The following is a 22,118-nucleotide window of genomic DNA, read 5'->3' as shown; positions in this document are numbered from 1 at the left end:
AAGAGATCTAAATTTCCCAAGAAAACACTTTATAAGCTTGCAGGCAAAGACTCTCAATCATTTTGTGTTTTGATGTAAGTCTCTTCCAACTCAGATTCTATCCTTCCATGAGTATAGAAGAAAGGTATTAATTCTGAAGAGTCTGAAGGGTGAATACAGAGACTGCGGTAGAAGGTCATTCAAGGTGGCAGGACCCTTGGAAGCATAAATACAGAAACTCCATGCATGGGAGTTTGTTTAAACATCACCCTGCATTTAGAAGGGTCTGTCAAACACATAGAACTTGGAAGTCATAGGTTGATAGTGATGTTTCCACATGGTAGCCCTTGCAGCAAGGTGAAGAATGAGTCTGAGCAATTGCTGTCATTCATGGGAAGGTGACAATGAGTCTCGCTTGGTTTCAGATGCCTCATCACACTGTTATAATCAGTAAATAAGGTTTTATCCAAACATTCATTTTGGGTGACAAACATTGGATCTATTAAATGATAACTGGCATGATTAGATGTCTTTCATTATTTGTCACTTTCCCCTGTGTTTTCTATATGACGTTTATACAAATGGTTTATATTTTATATAAATGATGCTAAGCACAAAGTACAATAACCCAATGACTAAGCTGGTTAGTCATTTATTTTTCATCATATTTATCCAAAAATGTTCACAGGGCATTACCTTAATAAAATTCTCATGTGCGTTTTAAGGAGACAGTTAACTTTAAAATATCAAAACAAATGATTTTGGAGTCATACAATCACATATTTTTTCTCCTTAATAATTATTTCTATTTTCTATTTTTCTGCAAATAGATGATTAATTTTGTTATAAGGATATAAAGATATATTTTAAAGAAAACACAAGGGGATATTTTACTTGTTTTTAAGAAGACTCTAAGAAAATCCCTAGATTTGAACAAGTCAGGTATTCTGGAATGAACTATTTGCCTCTGCTTCTTACCACTCATGGGATTTCTTTCAGGTCATTTGAACTCTGGGACCTCTGGATCCCAGACCATAAAATAACCACCTGTGTCAGGTTGTTGTCATGACCATTCACCAGCATAACATTTGGAAATTATTTCATGAAGAATAAGCAACCACACAAATAAAAGATCCTGTTAGGGTGCTTTTGTCTCCTCTTCAAATGAACAATTTCTATGGAGAGCTACCAGGGCTCCTGTAAGGGTGGTGGTGAAAGAAATGAGATGAAGCAGATGTTTCAGAATATGTTACCCAAGTTGGAGAAGTGGTATTTTCCGGTGGCAGAAGATGACATGGCGGAAGGCGAGAGCAGAGGCGACTGGCTGCCGGTGTCCTGCAGGCCTCCGGTCGAATGCGAGCGCAGCCACTCTTTGCCCTCCTCCTGGCTGGCCTGCCGAGATGACGGGGTGTATCTGCAAAACAGCACAGCTAAGACGCCTGAGCACCTCTCAGGGGGCAGAGCCCGGCCAGGACAAGAGAGCAGAGGAGAGGAGCTTACTCTTCAGACTAAACAATGTTCTCAATCAGATTAAATCTAATTATGATTGCTTAGTTCTTCCAGATGATTTGACACCATCTGTTTGAATCTCACAGGGAAAGAAAAGAGAATTTTGAACAGAAAATTATGCTTTTGTGAGATATGTAGTTGAAAATCATAAACAATGATCAGACAGCCAAGTTAATTGAGAAGGACTCGGAAGCTCAGTGCAGAGGGGGATGCAGAAAGGGTGAAAACAGGGACTCAGGTGGTGGACAATGATAGGCTGGAAGCCAGGGGAGCAGAGTGGTGGTCACAGAAAGGCAGAGGAAATGGAACATAAATTAACAACCCTCTTTTTTTAATAAAGGAAAATATTCATTTGGTTGAAATGCCACTTGACATCATATCTGGATTTTTTTTTTAAGTAGGGAAAATGTTCTACTTTATTAGAAAACACACTCCAGAACCAAATCTTGGAATGGAATAATTGCACACTGTTTGCTAAAGAGCTGGAGAGAAAAGGGGTGATGTGGAAAGACCTAGCTGGCCAGGACTCATTTTTGCCAGAGTAAGTAATTCTCAGCACCAAAGAGCAATCAACTTTGTATGTTCATGCAGGGTTACTGCCTCATTAATGGGTCATTCTGTATCTTCTCCTCAGATATAAGTGTGCAATTTTCACTTTATTTTTTATGACAACTGAAAAGTTATTTTGAGATTATGTAATACTAGACAGATTCGTATTAAATTGATCTGATAGATACAAACACTCTTAAAAAAACAGAAATTAAAACTCAAGTTTTTACTGAAAGGATTCATTAAAGGTTTATACCTAATTATAGTATGTGTCCCCTAAAGATGAAAAATATTTTCTTTGCTTCAAATTAAAGCATCCTTTCAATGGTAACTGGCTACATCTGTAGACTAGAAAGGTTTTGAGGATTTACAAGCATATGCCTCCAAGATGCAAAAATTAAGAATTTAGATAAATTAATTTTATCTAAATTTTCAGAAGTGAGTTCTGCATCCTACCAAAAATTGCTGCCTCCATAAATGATATTTACATTGAATTTAATTTGGGTCTTGTCCTCTATGAGCATCCCTACCTGAGGGCTACCTCACCTACTCCTCAGGCTGGAGAAAGGATTAAAAGTGATTTCATCCTCAATATCAGGTGCTTCATTGCAAACAAAGGGGAAGAAAGACAGCACACAAAGTTTAAGTAACAACAGAGAAAGAAAGGCAGCAAATGTGCTGAGAAGAATATATACCTTAGTCCCTTTCTGGGTAGTGTATTTCTGTCAAGCTGTATGCTGTTAAAACAAAAGAAAATCCCTAAGGACATAATTTAAACAAAACTTCCAAATTACACACCCAACAAAAATGGCTCTCTGTTTGAACTACAAAAAATAAACTTTTGTAACACATATTTGACACTTCACTCTTGGGGAAAGAACAACCAGGTGTCTGTTGTTGCAACACATGTGAGCTCCTTTCTAACCCAGTTTGAATTCATTATAATTTAGTGACAGGATTATTAGAAGATAGCTTTAATCAGGTTAGAATAATTCCTCTCTCTATTCTATTTATCTAATGGCTTGCAGTTTTTTCCTCCACATGCAACTCACTTGATTTCTGCTATGCAAGAGAATCCAAAGGTAGAAATGAGATAGATATACTCAACCTATGTGAAATCGACAAGTTCCAATAGGCAGAGAAGATATAAATACCATTTAGTATTTATTTTTGTCTTCAAATTATTTTTTATAAAAATGAAGGCAGATTTATTCCCACTTACATATAAGAGAAAAAATAATACATAATAAATATCTGCCTGAAACACAATGGGTCTGCCATCATTCATTTACAGATTTTAATGAAATTAAACTATGCCAGTTTTTGGAAGCTATAAATTAGGTATTTAAAAAGGTATATGTTTTATCACTCTCTATTTTAAAGAATTCTCAATAAGACCCTCACTGGGATATAGAAAGGGATGAAAGAATGTGTCTGGAGAAAATGAGAAATGGCCTCTCTAAAATTCGCAGAGGAAGGTTTCAACAAGTAAGTGGGACAGGTCTTGAGTTTTCTGTTACAACTTCTAGCATGTGGAAAAACAAGTAATAAAATTAATTTAAATTTTTAGAATTATGGCTCTCTTCCATCAGATGACCAAAATTAAATGCACAGGATATACGCTTAATGGGGATGATACAACATGAATGGAATTTAATTCACATTGACTTGAAATTTAATCACTCAAAATCAAAGCTAAAATGTTTTCTTCTGTGTGTACTCCATTATTTAGCACTGCAATAGAAAGCATCCTGAGGTATTACAGAACTTTAGTAATTTTATCTTACGGGAAGGTTCACATAAGGTAATTATTGTGTCATATAGAGGCCACTTCTAATATATATCTTGACTACAGAAGTTTTGTTTAGTAATGAGGATAAACAAACAACCAAAAAGGAATCACACTGAACAAATATGACAAACCTCTAAATGTGCACTACAGCGTGGTAAAGCATTAACATGGTCACAGGCCATTGTAAAGTTCTTCACATGTGCAGCATTGCTAAAGTTTAACATTGTAGAAGAAATTGAATACAGGCATTGTTTTGTCAATGTTATTACTTATATAAAAATTATATATTTTATGATATAGGTGACTTAGTAAAATAAAAATCAGAAAAAATATATTTACATTTACCAATGTAAGTTAAAACTTTAAGTAGAAGTATCTGTTTGAATCAAAATATTAATGATTTCATAACATAGATACTTTCTACAGGCCCTGCAATGTCACAAATCCATGCTCTGCAATGCCAGGCAGTGGAAGTGAGTGAGGCGGAGATGTTAGTCCACAGAATATATATTCAATATAACTTATTAAAAGTTTTGAAAATGACATATGAGGATACCCACTTACCTATAAAGTGCCTCAACTCATATCTAAGATGCTGCAGGAAGCCTAACTTTTTAGATCAAAATTAAATGCAACAGTACTTATACCAGTGTTTTTGTGTATGCTCTTGGAGTTTCTATATGTTGTTCATAATACCAAAACAGAGGGAAAATGTTACTCAGCTGTTTACCTTGTTTCTCCTGGCAAGTTTTTTTTTAATGAGGAAAAATCTATTTTGTAACTAGCAGCCCACCATAAACAGTATCAAGCATCAATGTTACAACTAGGTTCCAAATTCTTACATTAAGGAGCAGTCTGGTTTGCATGGCTGCCCATGTACCATTGTTAAGGGAGTGGGAAGTAACTGGGATGGAAGCAATGTTTTGCTCTGGGTTTTGCATTTCACAAAGGCAAGAGAAACAGAAAACAGCATTTGGAAATCTCACATTAAGGGACAACTGGTACACGGTAGCGAGCATTTAGTTTAGTTGATGTTTAAAAAAATTTTTCTAGGAGTACAGCTGGAAGTCTGGAAAAGAGGTGATATGTCAGCATCAATAGTAGACTGAATATGTGGGGAAAGGAATCAGGCATTTTCAGACACTAGTAGTGCATTTACAAATAGCACAATTAGGGTATGTGCCCAAGGCCTTTTCTTTGAAGATCTTAGGTGTGCCAAGAAACAAATAAAATTAAATTCATTAGGGAAAAGGGAGCAGTTTTAAGATATTTTCCTGGGGGCAAGAGTCAGTACCAAAATATCAGAGAAAGGAATTTTGTGGGAACAGAATCTAGAGCCATTTTAGTCAACAGTGATGTTTTCTGGTACATAACTTAGGTAAGGAAAGCCTCATTATGTTTTTCATTTAAATTTAAAAAATCTATAGCTCATTAAACCAATGGGAAACAGCTTGTAATGTGATATATTTTGAAAGGGCCTATTAAAAATAGGCACTGATGTTATAATTTTCTTTAAGAATTCATACCTGACAAGTGATTTTTTCCAATTTAACTAGGATTCCCCAATGGTCCATTTGCTATTTTTCCATAGAAGTGCTAATAAAGCAAATTTAACATATTGCTCAGAGCATAATTGTAGAATTGATTTAAATTTGTTCTTTAAAAATGCTTAAATTATCATAAAGAGCTGTGTTGTCCTGCAGCTCAAGCCAAACCATTAAAATGGCTTGAGAAGATGTCATTTAATACATAAATGCCTGCTTTGAATTTTAACCACATTGCCTATTGGGAATAGATGTGTATGCATTCAAATTGAGAAACTTAATTATCCAATTATCCTATCCTTAAAGATTTTTTTCATGTGCAAACTTGGTAACAAGAGCAAATGACAGGCCCATTGGCATCAATTTTACGCCCCTTTGCAATGTGGCACTCCCACTGGAATTGGAATCAGGGGGTTAATGGGGCAGGGGGTAGGCACCATGAGGGGAAGAGGGGTGAGGGCTTCATCAATGCCTCCAGGAAAGCTCACCTTTCTGAGAGAGTAGATCTCACACTACCCGTTCTCATGAGCAGGCTCTGCACCTCGTGAGTGCCTGTGGTCAGTCCAGACAGGGAGCCATGGTGGCTGAGGGGGAGGTCAATGGACTCAGAACTTGTGTGGAGGCTAGTCATAGACTGGTAACTCGGAGTGTCCTTGCTGCCGGCAGAGGAACTGCTCAGATTGGCAGCCCACACGAGACCACCTGACGTGAAAGAGTGAACCGATGCTGGGCTGGATGCCAATGAGTGACTTAAGCTTATGACATCTGCAGTTAGGTCTGAGGGTTTATTGAAGAGAGGGCTGCTGCCGCCACTCAGCCCGCCAGCACTGCCCATGCTGCCCGTGCCAGACGACGGCGACTCCAGACTGCCTTGGCGCGCTAATGTGGTGCTAGGGCTGGGCATGGCTGAGGAGCATTTCGCACCCTCAGTATTAGGTGCGGAGGCAGATTTGCCACCTGCCTTGGCACCAAACAACCTAAAAGAAAAACAAATAACAACTTCAGTTGTTCCAAGAAACTGACATCCACATTAAATATTGAGGGTTCAGTACACAGAGCCAAGCGTGCTTCGATGTTCCCAGCTACCGAGCGCTTCCTGTCTCTGTGTTAATGAACATGATAAGCTTGAGCTTTTTGATCTACTGCTAAAGATCTCTCATATCGCCATTAGGGTAAGTCGATGCTGGGCTGCCACCCAGGGGGTTGGGGGGACTGGGCAAAACAAATCAAACATGAAAATCCCTGCCTTTCACAATTTAAGTGACTGTAAAAATCTTTCACAAAAATTAAGTTTTGTTAGTTTGATGGTATTTGCTGTTACTTATTTATAGAACCATTATAATGAAACAACTTCTACGCATTCGGTATATAAGAAACATTTTTTCCCTCATTTTTAATGTTTTATTCAAGATCTAAAAGGAATGCTTAAGGCACGGTTTGGGAGGTTATGTTGCACATCTGGTGGCCTGAGGGACTGTCAGAAGGTAGTTGGTTCGAAACAACATCAGACACTGCTGGCAACACATCAGTTTGTCTTTATTTTCCCCAAAAGAGGCCGAAGGGTCATACATCAGTTGCCAGAGCTGTTTAAATGTGTATCTTTGTTAGTGATTTGAAATAGAGTTGGTGCTGAGTTAGATGCTGGAGCTTAGATCAGAAAACATTTTAGTTTTGTAAATGAAGATGGTATTGTCAAATTTATGTAAATATGGAAATAAAGTGATATGAAGTAATGGCGTAATGATTACTAATTAAGTTGCAATGAAATCCGTATTTCCTGTAGTGAAATATTTTATGACGAATATGAGAAATTGTTTCATAGGTAATGGGCCACTGGAGGGCACTATTAGCTTTCACTTAAGCGACAGAAGCATTTACTCTCTCTACAAGCCATAGCGAGAGTCAATTTACTCTTTCCAATGACAACACTTCAAAAAGCCAGTTTTCAGGATTAACATTTCTGCTGAGGAATATACCCTCTAGGTTTCATAAACAATCATGCATCCGAGATTGCTTGGAATGTAAATGTTTTAAGACCTCCTTTCCCACCTCCCCGCAAATATCAAGGTTCTTGGTTTAGTCAGTATCATAAAAATAAACATTAAAAATACTTAACCGGTAACAGACTATAAATCACACTCTTATCACTTCACAGACAAAGAGACAGATCCACACAGGTTTACCTCTTTGTCCTGAATCTTTACCTGTATGTATTTTCCCCTCACTTAGAACATACTGGCATTTAAAAACTATGATATTGTGGAGCAGAACTCCACATGTTCAGCAACAAAGACAGCCTTAGGGCAGAAAGCCACTGTGCTCACTGGGCTCATTGGAGAGAGCTGATGAAGAGCTGGAAAACCTAGCCCATTCCTCAGTTGTTGTCCTACACCCAACATCCAAATGTTTCCAAGTTTTGTCAGTCGTACCATACCCTGATTTTCATCAATAGGTCAAGATACAGTAGTATATAAATGTGTCCGACATAACCTGTTACAAGGAACACAGCTTCATCTACCTTCATGATCAGCGACTCATTAAGAGCCACCAAGATAACAAACACTGGAAATGAATAACCATAGTCATAAAGACCTATTTTGTTTTGCTTTAATTGTGGAAAAAGAGATGAAAATCTATGGAAATTTACAAGGTGTTACTTTATTTTTTCACTACCCCTAGTGCATTTCAGTATCTTATAAATGCTGTTTGTGTTGCTAATATTACAATAATAGTAAAATTGGAAAGTTGAGCATTTCTCAAAATGAGTACATTTTTTGTCTAGCTGTTTTATATGATCAGCTTCTTAAAACTCACTGTACTCAAAAACTGAATAAAAGAATCTAAGATATATGTTTCTTAGAATATACATGTGTGTGTGTATCTTAAAATACAGCATTTTGTGTTTTCCCAGCATCCTTCCACGCATTCTTACCTTCGAAATGTAGGCGAGGCAATGTCAGGGTACTTGGACCCTGGCTGCCTGAGCCCTTGTGTTCCGCAGGCACTGGCAGAGGTGGGGCTGGATTTGGGGGAACCTGACAAAGAAACACTCTCTGAATCTGAGACTGCTACTTTTTCCTTTTCCTTGTCTGTTTGGTTGACAGTGACAGGACTGGAGCGCCCTGACCCAATTTTCGTGGGTTCTCTCAGTTTCGAGGTGGTGGCGCCGGCTGACTTGCTGCTGACGTTGGAATCAATGCTGCTGGTGCTGGACCTGTGGCCGCCTCGGCCAGGAATGCCACTGGTGCTGGACTTGGAGGGGCGGGGCAAGCTGCGGTACTGCAGGGAGGTCTTCGAACTAACATGCAGTCCCACGTCGTCCTGATTCTGTGAACCATCCAAACTGGTTTTTCTCCCGGTGTTTGACTTCCCACCAATGGCAGCAGATTTGGGGATTTTACCCAGCGTGGCCGATCCACTGGTGATGGTCGCCCCACTGCTCGTGATCATGGCAGACGACCCGACTCCGCTTGGTTTCTTAAACCCAAAAGACCCGGTGGCGGTCGATCTCCCAATGCCCGAGGGAGGCTTTTTCCCCTCGTCTCCGCTGCTTTTTCCTGCATCTGAAGGAGACCTCTGCAGAGAAGATCCTTTCAGGGGAGTTTTCCCTTTCTCAGAAGCTTTGGTATCATCAGTTTTCCCTAATTAATGAGAAATTCACACATTTATTTATCTGCACATTTTGATTTCGTAATAATGTTTATTTAAAGAGTGTGTCAAAGGTGAATACCTCTTTATATTACTTCAGTTCCTAAATATTTACCTTTTTAGATATAAACAGGCATGCACTCTAATATACTGGGTAAAAAGGTGCAAAAATATGGCTAGTAGAGGGATGTGGTGAGAGATCAAAGAAATAACACATAATTTGCTATTTATTATTGCTTTATATCTTGCAACTCTTCCTTTATAAGGATAACACTTACTCTTATCAAGCTAAGTACCACAAAAAATAATTCATTTGAGATGAATATCTGTGAGATGATTACATTTCAAGTACCCTGTTACATCAGTACTTTGTGTGACACTATTTAAAATTAAGCACCATTTTAGAAGCAGGGAGAGTCTTAAGGATAAAAAAAGGATGGTGCAATTTGGAAGAATTCTTTCACAAAGTCTCATTCACAAATGATGTTTCAAATCTCCACCATTCTAAGCCATTAGACTAATGGGATTGATCTTGTCTCTCAGAGTTGGTATTGAAACTTTGTGGTATACTTAACATAAATATTCCAAACTTTCATAAGGCAGTCAGAAAGAAACAAATTTTTTTTATTAAACAGCCTCATCTTATTTCCATATGATAAGGCACAGCTGTAGCAAAATAAAGACACTCAATAGCCCCAAATTATGGCAGTGCGTTCTAGAGAAGGCCTAGACTGTTATAGACATGTGGGTTTATATGTTTAAGCATGTAAATTTACCCTAAAATAATTTAACTATATGAAGAATAATATGATTTAATAAAAAAGCTATCATTAAAGAGAGCAAAGAGGAAATGGAAACAATAAATTAAAACACATTTGCATAACAGTTGCCAACTGACAAGCCTACCAGGGGTCTTGAGGGCACTGGTCCCAGCTTTCTGCCTAGATGGGGCCCCTCCCTGGGCAGACACGCCTCTCCTCCAGGAACCAGTCTGAGAGACACACAAGGGGGCCTTCTGCCCCGCCTTCTCGGGGTCTTCAGGAAGTCCCTGGGAAACTCCCTTCCACTTGCCACTGACATCCCCGTGGCTGTCAAAGTCCTCCTCCGTCTTTTTCAGCTCCTCAGTACTGTCCCACGTCTCATCAGTGGCGCAACGTTTCTCTGAATCTGTCTTCAGCTAAGGAGGAAATATTACAGAAAAGTGTTGTGCAGAAAATCTGTTAAGTGTGAACAAGGCACTGGAATTTATTTTCAGTTAACTGGTTAAAAAAAAAGGCACTGACTTCGATTTCAAAAGAATTCCAAAAAGTTCTCTGTTTTTTCTATGTCTTCATGTAAATTTCATTAGTTTTAGCCACATAATTCTCACTTGTACATATTAGAGAATGTCAGATAAAATATATGAGCAGAAAACCCCAATTAAGCACTCTAGAGAGGAAGCAGTTTTTTCTATGTCAAATCTAACTAGGAAAAGAAGATATAAAAATTTAATTATCCAATATCTATTCTTGATTTACCATCCTCAAGAGATCCAGTAATTTATTTCAGAGATAAATGTAAAGTTAATCAATAATTATTCAAATTAAACTATTAAAATATATTTTAGATTTTAAACAAATATATCCATATTACATAGAGATGGCAACATAAGTCTTTCTTGGTTAGATTTTAATCAGTAGGAAAAATATATATATATATGTACACAGGCTATTTTAGTTTATACAATCATTTCAAATTAAGAGATTAAGGCTACATTTAACTGTAATATAAACTACTTTGGGGTAACTGGCAGAAGCACTGGAAAAGGGAAGCCAGTGATTCTCACCTGAGTGTTCTTCCTGGAAGGGAGAGTGATGTTGGAGTAAGAGCTGACTGAGGACGTGGTGTTCAGGTCGTCGGTGCTGATGTTATCCAGGGTGTCACTGAGACCACTGCTCACGGAGCTGCTGTCGTCCCAGCTATAGGCAAGGCAGGTGGCAGCAGTGAACGCCATGACACAAGTCATCTCATTTCCATGTAACCATTACCATGTTTTGAAAAGACAATCCTCCCTCTCTCCCTCCCTCCCTACCCTCCTTCCCTCCTTCCCTCCTTCCTTCCTTCCTTCCTTCTTTCCTATTATTATTCTATTACAGTTGTCCCAATTTTTCCCTCTTTCCCTCCTCTGCCCATCCCATTCCCCACCTTTCTTTTAATCTTATGATGAAAAATTATTCACTTTCCATTTTTGGAAAATAATATTAATAGGAATTGAATGCAGACCTGAGAATAACCTTATCTGATATTTACAAAGAACCAGAGTCTAAAGCAGATCCAGATTCCAGGGGAATATTTATAGACTGAATAGAAACCCTGACCCAAATATTATCAGTATCAGGAAATAATAACATTACTGATGACTTTTTTCACCTGCAAACAGTAACCAGGATCTAAGAACTCACGCTTTGTTCTAAATATAAAGAATACAAAACTATGCTTTAGTTGGAAACCATAAAGTTGTCCTTCATTCTTTGTCCTACCTTAGTACTACTTCTAATCATTCACTAACTCATGAACATTGAGCTTCAGTTTACCATAGCATCCCTCCTGCCACACCTCAATTTCTGGCCTGTACATCTGGCCTTCTTGCCTTTGGCCTTTCTTATTACAACTTCGCTGGCTAACGTTAGGTCAATGATCAGTCCTGGCCAGTGTGGCTCCCTCCGTTGGTTGGATGTCATTCTGCAAAGTGAAGGGTTGCTGGTTCGATTCCCTGTCAGGGCCTGGGCTGTGGGCTAGGTCCCTGGTTGGTGGTATGCAAGAGGTAACTGATTGATGTTTCTCTCACACATCAATGTTTCTCTCCCTCTCTTTCTCCCTCCCCTGCCCTTTCTCTAAAAATAAATAAAATCTTAAGACAAAATAAAGTTGGGTCAATGATCACAAATCCACATTCGGCCATGTCATTTCCCTCCTTAACACACTTCAAAGAGTTCTTTTTACCAAAGCAGGAAATTCTTGAAGGGAATGTGCTGACCCTGCGGGACACATGGGAAATCCATTGCATTATAAAAAATATTCTGAAATTCTGAGCATATTTGGTTTTAATCCACAGAAGAGTAAACAACATAGGCTACATGGATACTAACACATAAGCCAGCATGGGCACTCTCCAGCAGTGAGGCAGGACTGAGCAGGGTCCCCTGCAGGAGAACGGGGCTCTGGAGTATAAACGGGGAGACCACAGTTCTCAGTCTGCTGTGATGCAGTGCTGTTTACCTGTGCTCTATGAAACAGATGAATGCACACTGGATACAAATATTAGATAGAGACAGAAGCTAGTCTCACAAAATGGGAAAGTGGCTTAAAAGATCTGCAAATAATCTACACGTTGAAGAGAATGTCCATAATGAAAGAACAAGCAAACCACAAAGAATGGTGAACTGATACTTTTCTTACTCTGGTATGTGCCCTTTAGGAGTCATACAAATTCAAAATAACAGTGATGCACCGAGATCACATGGAAAACCAACTAGAAAAGTCATTGTCAAGAAGAAAATTTGAAATTTGAATTTAGACCAAATCTTGTTAATGTGACCTTTCCCTGCGTGTAATATTAAGTACTGATAGCATAAAGTATCATGATTACCAAAGGCATTTATAAATCAGATTATTGTCAATAATAATTGTATTTTTCATGAGAGCAAAGGGGAATTTTGTATTGCTGTTGCAAATATCTGTTATTTGTGGCTGCTCAAATCTTTAGAATACTCTCCTTACATGTAGTTTCAATAATTCCCACTATCTTACCCACGAGTCTTACTTTCAAGGCAGACTATTAAAAAACCCCACATTTCCACTTTGCCTGATATGTGGGTATGGCATGTATCACAGGGCTTGTCTAGCACATGTACCACAGAGTCACAAACGAGAAAAACAGTCTTCTGGAAAACAGTAGCAGAGTGACTCAATTCTTCTCTATCAGCAGTGGCAGCTATCTGGCCGGGAGTCAGAGGTGCCCAGTGGAGGAAGGGGTGATGCCCCGTGGCTGTGTTGTTAAGAGCCTGCAAAGACCTCGGTTTCCCAATCACAGAAAAGATGCAGAGAGCCTTCTCATCTCCTATCATTCCTTAAAGTAGCCAAAGTACAATAGGTTCTGTAGTTTGCAAATAAGATCCTCAATTAACACATTAGTAATTCAAAACTATTATTCCTTCTTTACTACATCTTTTAGTTTTTTTCATGTTTGTGTATGTTGTATGATACATATACTACCTTCTCACAGTAATACATACATATAAATTATATAAATACAAATATATGCCTTTTAATGACCACTAGTTTAAAGCACAGTTCAGGCTCCTTGAAGACATCAGGGCTTTCTATTACGCGGTTCTGGCCCACCTCTTCAGCACCAGCATTTTACACGCCCTGCATCACTTTCTGAACTTTGACTCAGAGCTGCATTGAGTTTCCATCAGCAAGACCTTATTTCCAACCTCTGCTTCTGCTCTAGCTTCCCCTCTGCCTGCCGGACTAACCAATAGTTACATTGTAACACATCGTCTAGGAAGCTGCTTTTACTCTCTGCTGTCAGGGTGGATGAGTTACCTCTCCTCTGTGCTGCCATAATACTAAGTGCAGTCTTACAGGGCTGGATTTAGTCCATTGTTTAATACATCGATAAAAACAGGTAGATGGACCACTGGCCTGTGAGTTTTCTAAGCACAGAGCATGTGTAATTTTTCTTTGAATTTCTACTGTCTAGGGGAATGATTAACACCCATGTGTTGAATGAAAGTCTTGTGTTTTACTCAGATTAAGAGAAAAGCAATTATGGAGGTAGTATCTCTCACTTTTACTAAGTGAGTTTTTAAAAAGTACCTAGCACACTATATGTTCTTCATTCAAATAATCAATTGAACTCAAAGATAAAATTTATAGTGAGCATTTTTTTTTAATCTGTTCGATTTGTCATACTACAATGGGCCTTCCTTGACCTTTATCTTTTTTTTTAAAGATCTTATTTATTTATTTTTAGAGAGGGAAAGGAGGGAAATAGAGAGAGAGAGAGAAACATCAATGTGCTGTTGCTGGGGGCCGTGGCCTGCAACCCAGGCATGTACCCTGACTGGGAATCAAACCTGCGACACTTTGGTTCGCAGCCCACGCTCAATCCACTGAGCTACACCAGCCAGGGCTGTTTTTAAGTCTTCTTGTGCACTTTATTCCACTAAATTTTTTACCAATGATCCGGGATCCAAAGACACTGAGGAAAAGGATTGTTACAATAACAGTCTAACCAGTACTATATTCCAGTTCTTGCACCCTAATAGTCCCCTATATCTGTCCTGACTTTATATTAATTAAATATATGCTTTCTCCATTCTCATTTTGGAATGACAAGAAAGTTAACTAATCATAATGACTAATGTAATAATATTATATAGTTTATTATATCTAAAAACTATAATGACTGAATGCATATAGAGTCAAGTTATCCGACCTCAGGTGATCTCAGGGCTACTTAGAAATTTTGTTCTCTCCAAAAGCAATTTTCTTCAAATTGCAAAGGCATAGTGTTGTTTCTCTCTTTTTCCTCTGGATTTAAGATCTTCCTCCTAATACTTCACTGACATTGCTTTCACAAAGGGCAGTGACATCCATGAACTATGTGTCCTGCTCCCCTAATATCCTCCAATCCTCAGACAAGTCCATGAGTCCGGAATTGCAGGGAAACACAGGTGCAGGTAAGTCAAATGGCATGCCCAGGATCCCATGGTGGAGATGAAATTTGAACCCAGGAATTATGCCTCAAAGCTTGGTTAGCACTATGCTCCCTTGCCTCCCATCTTCTTGACCTTTTTCTGTTGAAATTCATCAGTAAAGATCTGATAGAAGCTCTCTGCAAACTTCACTGGAGTTCCCTCAGAATCCTTTACTTTACCTCTTCTTTGGGATTCCTCTGAATCCCTCAATATTCAGAACTTAATCTTAATTCACCTTAGACATTCTTCCTTGGAAATTCCCTGGTCTTCCACTACTTCAGTATCACTTCCACGACCACGCCACTCAAACTCCCGTCACCGAGCCAGCCTTCTTTCCTGACCATGTGACTGGCATCACCACCCTCCAACTGAACGGTTCCTCAAGGATGTCTTGTCTGCATCTCAAATTCATGCTGCCTAGAATACACAACTTCTCTTTAAAAGTTCTTTTCCCTCTCTGTTATTTACATTCCTTGTCAATTCTTCTGCCATAGAATATTGGTGTTATTACCTTTCTTCTCTTGCTTAGCTCCGTTCTTAGTCAAGTTGTCTCTAATCCGTGGAAGTCCATCTCGGCTATAGGTAACATACCGAACCCTGTGTTTCTGCATTTGGCTGCCCTTGCTTGTCCCTCTTTCCATAACAGCTATTAGTAAGTGTATGCTCTTATTCATTAAGTGATGAATAAATCATAACTCTTCTTGAAGAGCTCGGTGTTTACTGTAGAGGACAAAAAATTAAACCAACGGTTCTAATAGAAAATGGCAAGTGTTGTAATAGAGGTGAATGTTCAATGCATGGTAGGACAGAGCTACTGGAACTTTTTTGAGAGTTAAAGAGTTTCTCATGATAGGGACATTATGGAGTGACCAGGTAAAGTTTGTGTTAATCTCAGCATTACAGCATGTATCACTTGTCAGAACCACTTTTGTGTGCGGTTTCAATCTTATCGGTCCTAATCTAAATTACCTAAAGTCAGGAACTGAGTTTTACTAATTATTATAATCTTACAATAGAACATGCTATCTCCTACAGAATAGGTGACTAGTGGATGCTTGTTAAATGAATGGAAGTTTTATTTTTGAAAATGCTGCTTCTATCCAGTAATGTTAAATTGGATTATGTCCAATAAGTGCAGGTTTTAGGAAAAATTTGTTTCACATATTTCTTTGGTAAGTAATAAAGGAACAATTTTGGTTGATGGCACCATTGTTTTTCTAATCTTAAAGTTCTATGATTTTGACATTCAACTTTGACTTTTCAGATACCAGAATTCTCCCTAGCCAGGATGCAATTAATTCTATTTATTATAGCACATTTAATTAAGTTTAAAAAAGCTTCATGGAACATAGGTTTTAACTGAAAAAAAGAGATAATTTACTCACATAATTAGCTCTGAGTAGTAGGTCTCATACCTCATCAATATAGTTTTTCCATCTTTTCATTTTTAATTTCATTATGATGTGCTAAGAATTCTTGACTATATGCTTTATAAAAGGGCAACTCTTTTTCTACTCCAAGTTACAGATTTATCACTCTGTTAAATTTTTCTCCAGAATCTAGGACAGCTCAATAAATGACAAATCTGCGTATCTTCTACACACAGCTTGCACTTACATATTGTGCCGTTCCCCATTTTGAAATACTATGAATAAACCTGCTAAGAGCATTCACATGCATTCCATTTACGTGGTGTTTTAGAAAAGGCTAAACTGTAAGTACACGGGACAGAGCAATGACTGCTGGAGGTTAGCAATGTTGGAGATTTGTGGTGGCTACTGTGTGACTTGGTATGTATGTCAAAATGCAGATCTGTAGAAAAATTTTTAAAAACACTATACGTAAAGTAAAAAAAGTCAATTTGTTGGCAAATTAGGATTTGGGTATACATTAGATTACTCACTATTCTGAGAAGCATGGTAAGAAATGGCATACATTTTACTGCTTATATTCTTAATGTTCAATCACTCGGTAGGGCCAGAGGTCTGTTTTATTTGCCTGCCAATGTTCACCTCTGGATGCACACTCAGAAGCAGATCTGTCTGCCTGAAAACAAATGTCATATATTCGAGGTCTCTTTTTTTCTTTCTTTCTACTCTTTAGGAGGAATCCAGAAATATTAACTAAATAATTGTTGAAATAATTTTTCACATGTAAACCTAATTCCAGAGGAGAATGCTAGTCATGTTTGTTGGTAATTTTTCAACATCTTCCAATTTTTTGAGGTAGTGGCACTTCACATAGCAGGTATTAACCAAGCTCTTGCCAGTTCCCATTGCAGGGTCAGCTGTCCTACCATAAATGGACATGTAAAACAGAGATTTTCTTTCAGTAAATAAACTTCCTACACTTCAGACATTATTTTGATTTGTATTTTAAAAAAAACTTAGTCCTAACCTTTTAACAATATACGTTTTTGTTTGCTTGTTTTATTAAAAGTTAAAATAAGAAATAGCTACATAAACAATGCTTGTGTATCTTTTTGAATGTTTTGATTATGGTTGTATGGTTATTTAAAAACCATAACTATGGGTATTATAATATCTGAGTGTTCTTGGGCCAGTGCCATTGGAAGACTAGGGAACAAGTGCCCAGGTATGCCAATAGTGGCCCGAGAACACAATGTTCTTCCTCCGGCATCTCGTTCCCTTATTCCTTATGATCCTTGACATACACACTCAGCTCTTAATGCGGACAGTAATCACCGAGCTAGACTTTATGTCACCAACCATGGAGAGATCGGTGTGCACTGCTTTAGACGCCGGCTGCCACCTCCACTTATGTCCTCTGACATCTCTCTGATTTATTGGACCCATCTGAACCTAGTCCCTCCCCCACCACACTCTCACTTTAAATTTTAAATGAAAGCTCATATATCCTTGATTTCCTTTTTAAGAACATCAACAATACTAGAATTTTAAAAATGTTAAGCAAATTCAACACTTTAAGTAGATGATTTAAATGTAAATTCTGGAATCAAGTATGCCGTTGGAAAACAATGTAGATAATGGCAAACAATGTAACTGCTTGAGGCCTGCAGACAGTCAGCAAATACACAGGATGTCAGTGCTGGATGCACTCAGGCACTGTCAGGCACTGTCAGACACTGCGAGGAGTGTGGGGCTTCCATTATCCCTCAGCGTCTACTACAAAATGGGTGTTGTTTAAAAGGTATAAGTAAGACAGCAGAAACAAAAAAGCTAGAGGCTGGAAGAAAAGGGGATATAAACGAAAATTTCATAGGCATGCCAACGTCAAAATGCCCATGATAGAAACATACTGAGAAAAATAATGTTCTCTCCCAACCAAAAATTGGTAAACATAATATACAATAAAGCATAAGTTCTAAGAGTGTTACTAAACATTTCTTAAGATTAATAATTATTTCATAAAAAGAAAAAATTATGTAACCTTAGCTATCCATATCATTTTGTGAAAACTTCTGGATATGCTTCTTGTTTCAAGGGGAAGATAACATTTGCATAACAAAATGAAAGTATCACCTAAAAAAAAAATCCTATCACATTCCAGGGTCCTTATCATTTCTATTGTTTATAACAATTTAAATAATAAACATAAGAAGACACCAATATTTTGTAAAATACTATTTAGACACAATGACTCTTGTAATAATAAAAGATAATACTGTGAATCAGCTGTTTAGACTTTATATATTGGTAACAATATATTAAATCAATGATTTCTCCTAAAAACTAAATGAGCACATTTGTACCTTTTTTTATCAGCAAACACAATACACAAGTTGTCAAGTTTGAACATTGCAGCTATTGAAGTGTAAATATGTATAAATTCAGGGTCATTAATAGAAAGCAATGTAGTATATTACAGCAAAAATTTATTCAGCATTTCCCTGAGGGGAAAAATTCTATTACAAATAAAAAGGATTAAGAGAGATTTTTGAATTAAAAGAAAATATAAAAATCAATATACTAAAAATAATATTATGTCAAAATATTTCTTTCAACTTATAAAATACATGTGGTTTTTATGGCAGTTAAACAAAATAATTTCCTTCTACCTGCAAAGGTGTTTCACCTCGCCACTTCTCATTGACCACAGTCTAATGGAGTTTGAATAACTCATTTTAGAATCCAGTTGAAACATCATTTCATCTATGAATCTTGCCATGATTTCCAAGAAAACTTGAATTCCTCCATGTCCGTGTTTATTACTAGTGCACTTCCACGTGCTGTGGTTTGTCTGTGGTTTGTCTGTTCAGGCCACAGACCTGTGTGGTTGAGGGCGAAGAGAGCGGCTTCTCTCTCCCAGTCTCAGGGCCCAACTGGCACCTGGCCCGAGGTGAGTACTTACTGTTTGCGGAATAACTCAATAAATTACAAATCAATGAGATGACCTAAGAGTATAAGTAATGAGAGGAAACTACTATGGTTGGGTGAATCAAAAACTTCTTTGAGGAGGTAATTTTAAAAAGGTGAAGAGAAACCATTTGTTAAAGGGATTAGGAAGAAAGCCATAAAAAAGAGGAGATAGCAAGTGTAAAGAACTGGAAGCAACAAAGGCAAGGGACTGGTGGATTAGTCAGGAGGCAAGGGGAAAGGGTAAATTCTGCAGGCAAGGCAGCCCTTGAAGGGTGTGATAGACAATGTGAAGAAATTAAAGTTCCTTAGCAGTACACTAGAGAGTTATCAAATAGTTTAAAGTAATGAAATCATATAAGCAGATATACATTTACAAACATTATTTCAGTTTTATGAATATATTAGAGGTAAGGAAGAGTGGAAGTGGGAAACTCAATGAAGAGGCTGTTGCAACATCCTTCAGTTTGTGATGAGGAGGTTACAAGTATATTAAACAGCAGCATCCAGATACATTTGGAGGTAGAAATGACAGGATTTGCTCTTGGTTGGTATGACATAATAAGAATAAGCAGAGATCATACATGTTTTGTCTCTGCTTCAGGTTCCTGATGTAGAGTTCCTAGAACTTTTGTAATTTCTTGAGTGATGGGGGTGCTAGGTCTTTGAGTGCAGTTCCTAACACAGAACTCCCAAATCCTTTGGAATTTCCTAGGTGATAACAGTGTCTTTTGTTCTAATAAAGCAACTCTTGATTGGCTCCTGGATGGCCCATTAATTTTTTTTGAAAATCACAATTCATAATTATTTGTTCATTTAAATGTTGGAAGGAGTAAATGTGTTGCAGATTGAGGCCTCAGCTTGTGACAAGGTAAGACTAGATCTTTTACTAATTTGTCCCACACCTCTACCCTCTAGGAGTGGGGAGGGGCTGAAGGTTGAGTTAATAATGTATCATGTCTCCATAAAGTCTGTAAATTATGGTGTTCAGAGAGCTTCCAGGTTGGTGAGAGTTGGTGTTTCTAGGAGAAAGGTGTGCCCAGAGAGGGCTTGGAAGCTCTGTGCCCCTCCCTGGACCTTGCTTTATATACCTCTTCAATTATCTGTTCACCTGTGTCCTTTGTCATATCCTTTACAATAAGCCAGGAAATATCAGTAAATGTCTCTATGAGTTTTGAGAGCCATTTTAGCAAATTGTTAAACCTATGGAGAGGGTTGTGGAAACCCTCAATTTACAGATGGTCATTCAGAAACACAGTAACCCTGGACTTGCAGTCGGCATCTGAAGTGGGGGCAACCCTATGAGCCCTTCACTTGTGTGCTCTGATGCTAACTCCAGGCAGAGAGTCAGAATCAAGTTGTATTGAATTTTAGAGCACATAGTTGGTGTTTCTGGATAATGGGATGGTATGGGGGAAATCCCAGACATTGGGTATCAGGAGTGTTCAGTCAGTAGAGTACATAGAAATCATAAGTTTTTCTTTTAGTTGGAATGTGGTAAATGAGAAAAAAGACTCCAGATCTCTTATATACTTTCCACCGGCTATAAAGGCATAAATGGGTTTTGTATAAATAAAGAATACATCAGCAGCACTAAAAATAAAATTTTAATCCCATGCTCTGTTTGCAGTTCATACCATTATTCTCATATATGAAGGAAAGCCCATATGAGTTATTATATCATAGTTTAGGTATATAACTCTTCATAAACTGGTAATTCATGCAAGCATAAGGTTAAGGTCTTTCCATTTCATTATTTTTAGTATATACAGAATGCTATATACTTATACATGAAATATTGATAGAGACTACTGTTAATATCTGGCAGGTTTGGGGTTAGAAGAACAATCAATAAACTTTATGAACTGACCTTTTCATTCCCTTTTATTTCCTCTAGAAAACAAATAATAAAGATTTACAGCTATTCTGTTGTGGCATCAGATAGGGTAAGATAAAAAAAGAAAAAGCTCTTGTTCTTTATAGAAGAAAGCCCTGGTTAAGTGTGATGAACAATGTTAGCTTGAAATTAATTTAGGAAGATTTTTATGTTTTAATGATATCTGAGGCAGATGAAAAACATCTATTTTTGTTTTTATTATTATATAGACTAAAATAACAAGTGATAAAATAACCTTTTTAAAAATTATTTTGCTTAAACAATGTTTACCAGTTTGCTAGTTTATTCCAATGTTCATTTTCATGATGCTGTTATATGGTTAAAATACATATGGGTTTATTTAAAAGCTTTCTATTAGTGCTAAGCTGAGAGTGTAACATATGACACATGGAAGTTACCTCAAAGATTCATTAATGTCCATGTGGTGTCCCTTATAGCTTATATTAATTCAAAAACTAACATGTGTTCAGTGTTGAAAACTAGGCAGTCCAGGAACAAATAAAAGAAGCAAAGTAAATCATCTGTAATCCTAACAGAAATTGCCACCATTGATGATTTCTGTTCAGTCATTTTCTGGATGTATTTTACATACATGTGCTAATTTACTTGGTTGAGATATTGCTGATTAAATTATTTGTACATTATTCATTCTTTATATTACATTATAGTGATTTATTATCCTTAAAATTTCTTTGACATGCCCTAACTGGGTGTCTTAGTTGGCTGGGCATAGTGCAGTGAAGCTCCAAGTTGTTGGTTTGATTCCTGGTCAGGGCACATGCCCGGGTGGCAGGGTGGGTCCCCAGGTTGGGGCACATATGAGAGGCTACGGATTGGTGTTTCTCACATCAATGTTTCTCTCCCTCTCTTTCTCCCTTTTCCTCCCTCTCTAAAAATAAATAAAATCTTTAAAAATTTACTTTGGCATAATTATATCACATGAACTATTATATATTTAACCATTTCTGCTTTAGGAGATATAAAATATTTTCAATTTTCTTACTAGTGTAAATAATACTGCAACAGATACATTTGTATATAAATATTTAGGTAACATCTATGCTTATTTTCTTAGGATTAAGTCCTAGAGAGAGAATAGTGATTCACAGGAGATAA

The 22,118-nt window shown here is 37.6% G+C and overlaps 1 protein-coding gene across 3 annotated transcripts in view; it reads right to left on the bottom strand.

Annotated features, from left to right (window-relative positions):
• The window catches only part of NAV3 (neuron navigator 3), a 786,639-nt gene that overhangs the window by 77,620 nt on the left and 686,901 nt on the right, over window positions 1-22,118 (bottom strand). For 2 of the 3 annotated variants that reach the window (XM_045844968.1, XM_045844966.1), the window contains exons 14-19: window positions 10,847-10,979; window positions 9,928-10,198; window positions 8,306-9,014; window positions 5,862-6,350; window positions 2,733-2,774; window positions 1,233-1,393 (exon numbers count right to left, since the gene is read on the bottom strand). In XM_045844968.1, the coding sequence (XP_045700924.1) occupies window positions 1,233-1,393; window positions 2,733-2,774; window positions 5,862-6,350; window positions 8,306-9,014; window positions 9,928-10,198; window positions 10,847-10,979 (1,805 nt within the window). The remainder of the gene's footprint in view (window positions 1-1,232; window positions 1,394-2,732; window positions 2,775-5,861; window positions 6,351-8,305; window positions 9,015-9,927; window positions 10,199-10,846; window positions 10,980-22,118) is intronic. The other variant, XM_045844967.1, reaches the window with a different exon arrangement.

Source organism: Phyllostomus hastatus, unplaced genomic scaffold (assembly GCF_019186645.2).
Source record: "Phyllostomus hastatus isolate PE091 unplaced genomic scaffold, TTU_PhHast_1.1 phas_contig_432, whole genome shotgun sequence".
Classification (NCBI taxonomy): domain Eukaryota; kingdom Metazoa; phylum Chordata; class Mammalia; order Chiroptera; family Phyllostomidae; genus Phyllostomus; species Phyllostomus hastatus.
Note: the sequence above shows the minus strand (reverse complement) of the source record. Positions and strands in the feature narration are given on the sequence as shown.